General features: G+C 36.7%; 1 protein-coding gene across 8 annotated transcripts in view; it reads left to right on the forward strand.

Annotated features, from left to right (window-relative positions):
• MDH1B (malate dehydrogenase 1B) overlaps positions 1-7,650 on the forward strand; it is a 45,792-nt gene extending 38,142 nt beyond the window's left edge. For 6 of the 8 annotated variants that reach the window (XM_056808168.1, XM_056808166.1, XM_056808171.1 and 3 more), the window contains 5 exons: positions 525-664; positions 1,538-1,589; positions 2,954-3,043; positions 5,212-5,277; positions 7,256-7,650. In XM_056808168.1, coding sequence (XP_056664146.1) covers positions 525-664; positions 1,538-1,589; positions 2,954-3,043; positions 5,212-5,277; positions 7,256-7,284 — 377 coding nt within the window. In that variant the 3' untranslated portion in view covers positions 7,285-7,650. The remainder of the gene's footprint in view (positions 1-524; positions 665-1,537; positions 1,590-2,953; positions 3,044-5,211; positions 5,278-7,255) is intronic. The other 2 variants (XM_056808169.1, XM_056808167.1) reach the window with 1 other exon arrangement.
• The last annotated feature ends 3,786 nt before the right edge of the window (positions 7,651-11,436 follow it).

An 11,436-nucleotide genomic window follows, 5' to 3' on the forward strand; every position in this document is an offset into this window, starting at 1 on the left:
TAGCTGTGCTATTTTTTTTTCTTGAATAGTGTACTGAAAATAATCCATTATCCTTTGCCTTTAACCCAAATCATTCTGTTCACTAAACTCCCATTTTAAACTTCCCTTCCAAATCATATATAACTTGTCCCATAGATAAATATAACTGCTTTATGGATTAGAATATGGGCAGATAATACAGATATGACTTCATGAAAATGACATGGGAAACAAGCTTCCAGATCAAGGAATATGGGTGGGAGAAAATGGCCATGGATCAGCTAGGCTGTATGTCCCAGAGCCCATAATTTCTACTGTCACCAAATATACATATGCATAGACAATCAAGAACTGACTGGGCTCTAGTAGAACTACATAATAAGGAGAAAGCTGGTAGGAGAGATCAGCATAATCTTCATTTTCAAGAACACTTATTGTGGGTCATTTTATAATTCTGCCTTTTCATAAGGGCAGTGAAGAAGAAACAACTGATTGCACTTATTATTCACTGTCTTTTGGGGATGGGCTTTTCCACTATATTCCAGGTGAATTTGGCATGCCTGAAGGAATGGTAATTTCCATGCCAGCACAATGCCAGAATGGAATATGGACTGTTCCTACGGATTTAATTGAGAGTGAACTAACTGAAGACGTTAGAAATAGAATAATCCATGATCTCCAACAGGTAATTTCAGAAAAGATAAAAAGGAAATTGTAGTGCTCGTGTAATTGAACAGTGGGATACAGAATTTGGTTGGACACAGATCCCAGCTCAAATGAAGTAGTCACAGATGACAAGGTGTTGATGTGGTAATAAAGTGGTAAAATATTTCTATATCTCTGTGAAACATGAGCAACACGTCCCTCCCTCTCTCCATCCCTCCCTCCCTCTCTCTCTCTCTCCCTCCCTCTCTCTCTCCCCTGATAGATTCAAAAGTGGCAATGCAATCAGTTGGGCTATAAGTTGACCATATCCTTGCAAGATCTGAAAGACACAGACAGTAGGAATATTGGAACAGAGATTCAGTTCTGCCCCAACAGAGAAGAAGTGTTCTTCCCTGACTAGTGGCTCTTGGAATTGTGTCATCTGCTTCTAAGGAATTAGTATGCATCCTCCCAGAGCAATGACTTTGAAAGACACCACTCATTTGAGTGTGTCTTTTCTAGAATGTCTGTGAAGAAATACATTTGACTACTTTATAGTGCTATCTATGTTTGTTCTGTATTTAGCCATTTAAAATAGTAACTAAAATCTTTTATTTTAAAATATGAGTACATTAATAATGATGATCATTAAGAGATAATATAGCATAATGTATAGAGAGCCAGGTCTTTTGATTAGAAATACTGGGATTCAAATTATTTCCCTTGTTCATACTAGCAGCATGATCCTGTGCATGTCATGTAAGTTTTGAGTTACCAGCTATTGCTGATCTTCATTGGCAAAGGACTTTCCATACTGGTAGTTGTACATTAGTGAAATCTCCATTTGGTACCAAAATAAGTAGCAATCATCAATGTAGAATCTGTGCTATAATGTCTTTTTCTTTTGAAACAGGAACAACTCGTTGCAAGTGGAGAACAATTAATTTATGAGCCATACACTCCAGGTAAAATTTTAGCTGGAATTTCAAAGAAAACCTATTTCCAATAAAGAAAAACTGAGTTGCATATCATGAGATGTTTAAAATATGTATTCCCCAGCTAAATTTTATTATTTTTAAAACTTAGTTCACTAATGACCTACTCTGATGTCTCCTTACAATGATAATGATGACAACAACAATAATAATAATTGTATGGCACTCCAAAGTGTGATGGTGACCCTGTATTCTCAGAGGCTATGTCAGTATGGTAACTGAAAAGCTTGTTGACATGAAGCACTAGAACAATTCTAAGTCTGTTGTTTGAGGAACTCTTAGCTAAATGTAGAGAAAGTTATCATCACGGTGACTCCAGTGAACTGAAATGAATAACTAAATTCAACGGTTCTGTGTTTTGCATATCTTGGATGATTTTCCTGGATATGATCTTAAACTCTTTCAATTGGAATTTCATTTTCTATATATAGAAGTTTGGGCCATCTTTTCTCATTTGCTTTATAATGGGTGTTGTAATATTTATTGGGAAAGGAAATGGCACTTCCAGTTGGCCCCTTCCCCTACAAACTCTCAGTCTAATTTCCTTTCCACAGTGTTAAGGTTTTTTTATTTTTATCCTGCTTTATCCCATTTCTTCTGAGAGACCTATGATCCTTAGATTGTCTCTATACATCCTGTTTTCAGATCAGTATGTTTTGCTTCTATGTGAGCACATTTTCTTTTAATGTTATTGGGTTTTGCTTTCTTCTAGAGTGTCCTTCATTTCTTTATATTTGTATTCCCAATCTATTATCCTCTCTTTTGCTTCTTCCATGATACTTGCCATTAAAGATTCTAGTTTTCCTATTCTGCCTATTATTTTTGTTGTATGGGCCATAAATTCTATTCTTATAATTCTAATTTTTCTTTTAAACTACTCAGGAACAGCATAGTGTAGTTCCATATTCTCCTCAACTCCAGTGTCTTCTATGTCTCATTGAGTGCTATCCCTTTCTTTGTTTTGTGGTCTTTAATCAGATTGTTACTTTACTCATTTAATAGGTCTAGGGGCCATATTTCCTTCTGTTGTTATTGTTTTTCCTGTTGACTTTTCTATCTGTAGTCATGGTCCTTGAGTTTTCTTCTTCCTGAAATCTTTGATAGTTTTAGTCTCTTCTCCCTCTCTATTTTCTTCATCATTCACTTCCTAACTTCTTACCCTATGATTGTACTTTTCTAGGGGGAGTTGCATCTCAAAAGCATATCAGCCTCTTCCCACTTAGGGCAAAACATAGCAAACCCAAGAAATTAAGCAATCACATCCATAAAGTATAAAGAATATGATGGTTTATACATCTATTTTTAAATGTTTTATTTTTACTTATGTATTTTAGCACCTGGAGCCCCACCGCGGGAAACCAGAGTCAGAATCCAAATCGATGAAAACAGGGCAGAGGAAGAACTACTAAAGGAACAAAGTGGTAGTAAATTGCTTTAATTACAAACTACTTATTTTCATCCCAAATGCTAAAATTTAATCTTAAAAGAATAAATATACAAATCTGTGGTTTGTTTATAAAATGGGATTAGAGAATCTCTCTCTCTCTCTCTCTCTCTCTCTCTGACCTTTCTTACAAAATAAGAAGAAAGGGGGCACTGGTGGCTCAGTGGATTGAGAGCCAGGCCCAGAGATGGGAGATCCTGGATTCAAATGTAGCCTCAGACACTTCCTAGCTGTGTGACCCTGGGCAAGTCAGTTAACTTCCCTTGCCTAGCCCTTACCACTCTTCTGCCTTAGAACCTATATACAATATTGATTCTAAGATGGAAGGTAAGGGTTTCATTAAAAAAAGAGAGAGAGAATATATATATATGTGAAATGATTTGTATTCTTCAGAAGAAAAGCACCATTGAAGAATATGGTTGTCATTTACTGAGTGTCTACTATGCACAAGGCATTGTAGGAAAAAAGACAAAGGATGTCCCAAAAGTCTTAGTTCACTTTTAAACTTTAATTCCTTTAATAGTTAAAAACTGAACTATGTGGGGGGAGCTGGGTGGCTCAGTGGATTGAGAGTCAGGCCTAGAGAGGGGAGGTTCTAGGTTCAAATCTGGCCTCAGACACTTCCTACCTGTGTGACCCTGGGCAAGACACTTGACCCCCATTGCCTAGCCCTTACCACTCCTCCGCCTTGGAGCCAATTCACATTATTGATTCCAAGATGGAAAGTAAGGGTTATAAAAAAAACTGCACTATGATATTGGGGACATGCTATATTTAATGTGGTTTTAAGCTTTAAAATCTCTAATATCTGTAACTAAAATCCATAACTATAACTAAGACTTTGGGGACTCCCTGTTTGTCTTAGAGTTGGTTTCTACCTTTGAGAAGCTTATCCCAATCTAGCTAGGAAAATAAGGCCTAGATATATATGAAAAGTTAAGTAACAGTATGAGATAAGTTCTACATAATGCAGTAAAACCAAAAGCATTAATTAGTTACAGGCAAAAGGTGTTCAGAGGAAAAAGAACCATGAAAAATGATGTAATTCTTTATGTAATCTCTTTTCACTGATGTAGATGAGACATATATATATATATATATATATATATGCATACATACACACACACACACACACACACTTTTATGCACGTATATGAGCAGCTAAGTGGTGCAGTGGGTAGAATATTCAGTCTGGAGTCAGGAAGACCTGAGTTTAAATCTTGCCTCAGTCACTTATTAACTGTGTCATCTTGGGCAAGTCACTCAACCCTGTTTGCCTCAGTTTCCTCATCTGTAAAATGAGTTGGAAAAGGAAATAGAAAACTTCTCCAGTATCTTTGCCAAGAAAACCTCAAGATGGGGTCAGAGAATCGTTGGACACAACTAAAATGGCTGAACAACAATAAACAACATATATATATGTATATGTATACATATAAATGAAACTATATATAAATATAAATCAACATTTGTTAAGCACCTACTATGTGTCAAGCATTGTACAAAGTGCTAATATGGGAGGAGGAGAAAGTAAGTGTGTATTGTCTAGTTTTTCAGTTCTCTTTTGGCAAAGGTAACATTTATATATAAAAGGAGAAAAAGATCTTGAATTTGAGCTAATCAATTTTAAAATTTATTTCATGTAAATACAAAAAATATTTGTGTTTTATAATTAATGTGCACTTAAACAGTTAGTTTCTTACCTCTTAGAATGAATATGTCCATACACTGTTTAAGTGGCCTTCGATTTTATCATTTGTAAAATGACAAGGTTAGTGTCAATGATCTCTAGTGTTCTTCCAGATCTCAATCTAGGATCCTTCATTCTATGCTTAGTACTCCCTTTTCTGAAACTCCCTAGATCACTAGTGGAACCCTGAGGGAGTGAGTCTCAATGGATTGCCACTGGAGATGTTTTTTCCAGCTGCTGGGCATCATGCCATGGCCCCAAGGGAGGGGACAGTGCTAGAGCTCCTTGACTACAGGGCACTAACACTTATAATAAAACTCTTCCAGAATGATGTAGTATACTCATGATTCCTAAAAGGCTGTAGAATACAAAAAGAAGGGGAGCTAAGCATAGGGGATGAAGGTATATTCGAACAATGATTAATTGTAAGTGTTTCTTCTTTTCTTTGCATTTTTTAGCCTTAGAATTTTTCAGCCAAGTTTCTCTAGACATCTCAGAAGGTCCAAGTCAAGAACCCGTAGAAGGTAGGTGACAGACATAATTAAAGTTGATATTGTATTTGTGCAGTAAAGGAGATGGACTGTTGGCTTCACTATTAATTACTGCCTGTAAAGGTGGTTGAATGTGACCCAGTTGCCAAGAGTGAAATTCTGCTTCTTGGGGCTGAGGTCCTTCCTCCAAAAGTCTACCTGGTCTCACATCATGTGGGAAGCAGTACATAAAATGCCATGGACTTGGCCAGTTGGGAATGGAAGAAGGGGTGGGAAGGAGATGCCATTGACTTTGACACCAGTTTCACACCAGTATGGTCTGATAAACATTGGTGAAAAGCCAAATTAGAATTAATAAATAAGGATAATCACCCAAGGAGAAGTCCAAGCACTAAATTACATATCTGAAGCTTTTCTATATAATAAGTTCCATTCCACTCAAGAATTGCACTCAAGAAATTTCATTGTACAAGGGATTATAGATTCTTCTGTGGTCATGCCAGAGCCTCACATCTCGTTAGAGGTCCCATAATTTTAGGAGTTGTCATTTGTGTTGCAATCCAGACCCTAAATAGTGTCAAAAGGAGCTAGAAAGATTTTGTCTGTCATTAACCATCAATTCATAGGGGAAAAAATTTGTTGTGAACCATATAGTAAAAGCACCAAAAGGATTAAAAGGCTACAGATGAATTGGACAATTAGTATCCTCCAGTGCTGCTAATACAGAAAATATCCCAAGATCCATTGCATGAAAAGATGACTATCAAGAAATGTCTATTAGATCCTCAACTATATGACAGATAGTGTGCTAGGCAATTGGAATGCAAAGACAAAAAAATAAGACAGTTCCCCCTCTTAAGGAGGGAAGGAGGGATGGAAGGAGGCAACATGCTTCTAAATATATACAAAATAAATACAAGGCAAATAGCATTATGGGGGAAGTTGAATATGACAGTGGATAGAGCATTGGACCTAGAGTCAGAAAGACTGGAGCTCAAATCAGGTCAAATCAGGAGCTCAGATACTTACTAGGTGTGGCCCTGGGCAAGGCTCTTAATCCTGTTTGCCTCAGTTTCCTCACCTGTAAAATGAATAAAGGAATGGAAAATCACTCCAGTATTTCTGTTAAGAAAACCCCAATGAGGTCATGAAGTCAGACACAACTGAAATTGATTGAACAACATTATATTTTATGCATCAAAACTTCCTTTTGAAATAGATTAAAGTGCTCCCATCACAGGCCAGTTTTTAAAATGTATATTTTCCTTGGGATGGATGGAATTAATCAATAGGTTGAGGCAAAATCCTAAATTTTAGATTTCTTTATCCAGTTCTAGACTGCCTAAACAAGATCCTACACACCAGCAGGCATTTGAATAACTGAGTGTCCAGGAAACTCATCATTTTACCCTTCCTCAATTTCCCTTCCTCCACGTGTTCTCTCAGTTTAACCTTTGTGGCAAACCTCTGGGGCCCGGAGTGGGACTGATCACTTTGGGATCATGATTAGTACTGTGGCTTGAAACAGGTACCCCCAAAGCTAAGCATGAGTTCCAATGTGGAGTGGGATCCTCATCACAGGCTGGAAATTGTTGCTGTTCTGAAAGTTTTCAGTTTGTTTTTTTCAGTAGTACTGTATGTCTTACATATTAAGAATTAATCATACTAATATAATAAAGTGAGAAAGTGCTGGATTTTCTGAATGATACTTTTGACATTAATTAACTCCATCACATTGGGCAAGTCTTTTTACCTCCCTAAGACTCAGTTTTCCTATTTGTAACATGGTTAAAAAAAATCTGCCATGCCTACCTCATTGGGTTATTATGAGAATAAAATGAGATAATGTATGTAAAATTCTTTTCAAATCTTAAAATGTACTATAAATGGCAGTTAGCATTATTGATAGAGTATCGGGTAACAGACAGGAGTCCATGAAACAGAAAAAAAAAAAGCCAGAGCAAAGGGAGTGATTCACGAGTATTTACATTGTTCATTCTTTCCCCCTCAGGAAATGAGGAAGAAACCCTTGATTACTAAAATGAAAATGCACATGAAGAATTTATATTGTTTGGAAACATAGTAGCAGGTATTACAAATGTATATGATTGGGGGAAATGTGAGGTTGAGAGATTTTCATGAATTTTACAGTATTTCAATAGCTACAGGAGTGGCAACATTAATGAATTTTGAGAAGGAACTTGTTTCTCTCTGTATTGACCTACATATTTGTTTCATTTTCAAGAAATAGTTATTTTATGTAAAAGTATTATTATTATTTCACTTTAAGTTGTAACCAGTTATTTTGTAATTTCATCCTGAGGATGTAGCATAACACTAATTTTCAAATAAACTTACATGTATATTTTAAAACAAAAACATAATAAATTGTGTGATCAATTGAAACTGGTGCCTAGACTTTAATTAACTAGCGTGAGGGCAGAAGAGCTGAAGAGTCTTGGACTGTTCTGAGAGCTGGGTGAGTGACATGGACAGACAGTTGGAGTTGAAGCAAAGCAGCCTGGGAACGGACCCGGAAAGGAGTGGGGCTTTTGGTCTGGGATCTCGGGGGAGAGAGGAAGATCTCTTGCCTGCTCGGGACAGACCAAAAACCAGCCCCAAACACTCCATCTTAAACCCTGACAGCCTTTAGAGAGATTCTGGTCCCCTCGGACCTGAGGGATCAAGGACTTGGACGGCCTCCGAGTCGGACCTCAGAAGACCTTGCCCTGCCTTGCCTTACTTCTATTCCTGTCATACCTTAATACCATAGTTTAGATTAAGAGAAGAATTAGGGGAAGGGAAGGTAAATTCCTGGGTTGGCCTTTTGGGTCAGCCAGGGAGAAGGACCTTTGGGGTTAGAAATTTAGGGACACCTCATACACCTCTACCCACTCCCCACCTTCTGCTACCTTATCATTATTAAACTTTAACTCAATCTCAGTCAGATAAAGGAAGACCTTGGTGGCGGGGGGAGACATAGAGGGAGCAGGAATCAAGAGGCAGCTGATCAGCCATACTCTGTTTCCCGTCAGACCTTTTGCTGTGCTGCCTCGATGCAGGGCGGGGGTTGTGCTTCTCCACTCTGGGGCACCCTTAATATCACTCATTAGAGATCCCCCCCCACCGCCCCAGGCTACCATCACCGGCCCATTTTCTGGAAACCCATCTTTTCCAAGAATTACTTTCTTGTCCTAGCTTTGGTAAAGCATAGAGAGAGGTTCTGACACACATACTCCCACAAGTCTGTCAGCATATTCCACCCAGACATCTCTCTTAGATTCACTCACCAGGGCAAAGATTAGTTAACTATTACCATTTGTTATAGTTAATCATTACACTAAGAGCTACAGAAGTCACACCAAGATCTCCATACATTTTGAAGGAACTTTCATAACTAATTAAAATGTCAACCAAGAACTTCCCCCCACCTACTCATTGATCATTTCAAATTTTCTAACGTCTGTCCCCTCTTACATATTTTGGAAATAGCTGTTAGCTTTCTGAAAATCTTAATTAAAAGAAACAATCTTAGATATTTCTAATACTTCTACATTGGTGTAGTGAAATGTGGCATTTCTAAAACCCAACAGAATTGATTTTCTTTTTACAGCAAATATTCTTCTTGATATTTTTGCAAACAAATAATTATACCTATTTCCCAGCATTATTGCTGACAGTATGTTAGTTCTCATAATTGCATAAAAATGACAGCATCTCTACCGGAAAAACTGATGAACAAGTCCATTTCCAAACACATCCTATATATTCACTACTTCATGTAAATCATCCCCAATATTGTCTTTGGTGTCTAAAACAGATTAAATGATATTAAAAGGGAAAATTTAATTTTAGAATCTATAAATACAAATTATTGGTTTAAAATGCTGCCACTAAAGAAAAATGATGAGAAATGACTTTACCACCCCTCAACCTCAGCTGTCCCCTATTTCTTATGTTAATTAACCTGCATTGTCTTAGGGAAACAATTAGGAAACCTGAATTCTAGCATGGTGTAAAAAATAGAGTAAAAAGAAATGGATTTGAATCCTACAATCATCTGGGTCATTTTAAGCAAGTCACTGCTCAGTGTCAATGAAGTTAGGGAATTGGACTGGATGACTTTGATGAAGAGTGAGAGTGAGAAAGAACACCAGACCCATTATGCCATTGGCACAGTGAGAAAACTCCCTTGACAAATGCATATTAGTAGCTGCTTTGCTTAGCCTTAGAAAACTTTGTGGGACACTTAAAGGTTAAGTGACTTGTCCAGGGTCACAAAGCAAGTGTGAGGCTAAAGTCTGGACTTGAATCCAGGACTTCTTGACTTGGAGGTCAGCATGTGATCTTAATTCCAGCCTAACAGGTAACTGGAAATATAAACTTTTAAACAATACTCATGTCTTTGTTAATCATTTTTATATCAGGAATGGTTAGGAAGCTCCATGAATTGAGAGTTAGGCCTAGAGATGGGAGATCCTGGGTCCAATCTGAGGTCAGATTACTTCCTAGCTGTGTGACTCTGGGCAAGTCACTTAAACCCTATTGTCTAGCCCTTACCACTCTTCTGCCCTGGAACTAATATATAGTATTGATTTAAAGAAGGTAGGAATTTTTAATAATAATAATTTTATATCATGGTAATGACATAAGAATAATATGCATATTATTTATATAATATAGAGATATAATAGAAAGGTCCCAATGCTTCTCAGAGTAAGAGAGATTTGACATCTTTCAGCTTGTATAAATCCTATCTTGAAAGGTAATGAAAGGAAATAGAGAACCTAAGACTTTGGTTCAAGTCCCTAGATAAGCTATTCATCCTATCAGTGTCCCCAGGAAACTCTGTTGCTATATAACTGATGCTAGAATTTATATTATATTTATATAGTATATACTTATATGTACTATGGGCCAGGCACTGAGCTAGGAACCTCATGAATATTCTTACTTGATCCTCAAACTATCTTGTGAACTAAGCGTCAAAATTATGCCCATTTTATAGTTGAGAAAACTGATAAACAGAGGTTAAATGATTTACCCAAGGTTATGTAACATCTAAAGCTGGATTCAGATTCAGGCTTTCATGACTCCAGGCCCTATACTCTATCTAATGTGACATATAGCTGCCTCTAATCAACATTGGTAGAGGGAGCTTCTTACTGGACAGAGCCAATCAATAAATAGACAAATGTATCCATTGATCAATAAATACTTAAAGGCAGATAGATCAGTAGAAAAAATTATTTTTAAATAGCCTATATGGAAGAGCTATTGGTGTAATAGTCAGATTTCCTCTCTAATTTACAATAATCAAAGAATAATAACAAAATTCACCTGAAGGAATATGAGGTCAAGAATAGCAAGAAATTCAATGAAAAAAAATGTCAATGAAGGTGACCTACCAGTAGCAGATCAAATTGTATTACAAAGAGGTAATCATCAAAACAATCTGGGACTGGATAAGAAATACAGAAATGGATCAGTGAAATAAATTAGGCATACAAAACCTAGTAATAAATGACCACAGTAATTTAGTGTTTGATAAATCAAAAGATTCCAGAATCCCAGCTTCACAGTATTCACAAAGATGCATAATATTCATTTTTCATAAGTTTTCAAAGCCTAAATGTTAATTCAAATATCTTGTATAAAATTCTGAATATACTACTAATTCTGACCCATCATCACTAAAACTTTATAAGAAAAAAATACATACTTTAAAAAATATTTTTGTTTATAATGCCAAAAATATATAGTTTACACAGAAATGAGGAAAAGGGAAAGGTTTTCAAGTTATAGTTTCACAAATAACTATTTATTTGTATTTATATATTCCTATCTACATACACACATATATACATTATATGGCCTCTGTAGTAGAAACAATATCCTAACCCCTCCCCCTCATGCAAGTTAGGCTAATTTTTCCTTAAAAGGTGTTGAAAACTTCCTTGAGACTTAGTTGGCTCAGGAGACTAATGAGACTAAAGGCTTAGACTGTTGATATCACTTCCTACTCAACTTAGTACAGGCACAAAGAGCTTCAAAGGGTGGCTCTGGTTCTTGGCTAGTGGATCGCATTAGATAATTCAAGCAAAGGAGCTTCCCCTCAGCTGAATCAAATCAAGGTGTCCTCAATACCTATCCTTGATAAATATCCTCCTGCTTTTTAGCAAAGTAAATCTC

Source organism: Monodelphis domestica, chromosome 8 (genome assembly GCF_027887165.1).
Source record: "Monodelphis domestica isolate mMonDom1 chromosome 8, mMonDom1.pri, whole genome shotgun sequence".
Taxonomy (NCBI): domain Eukaryota; kingdom Metazoa; phylum Chordata; class Mammalia; order Didelphimorphia; family Didelphidae; genus Monodelphis; species Monodelphis domestica.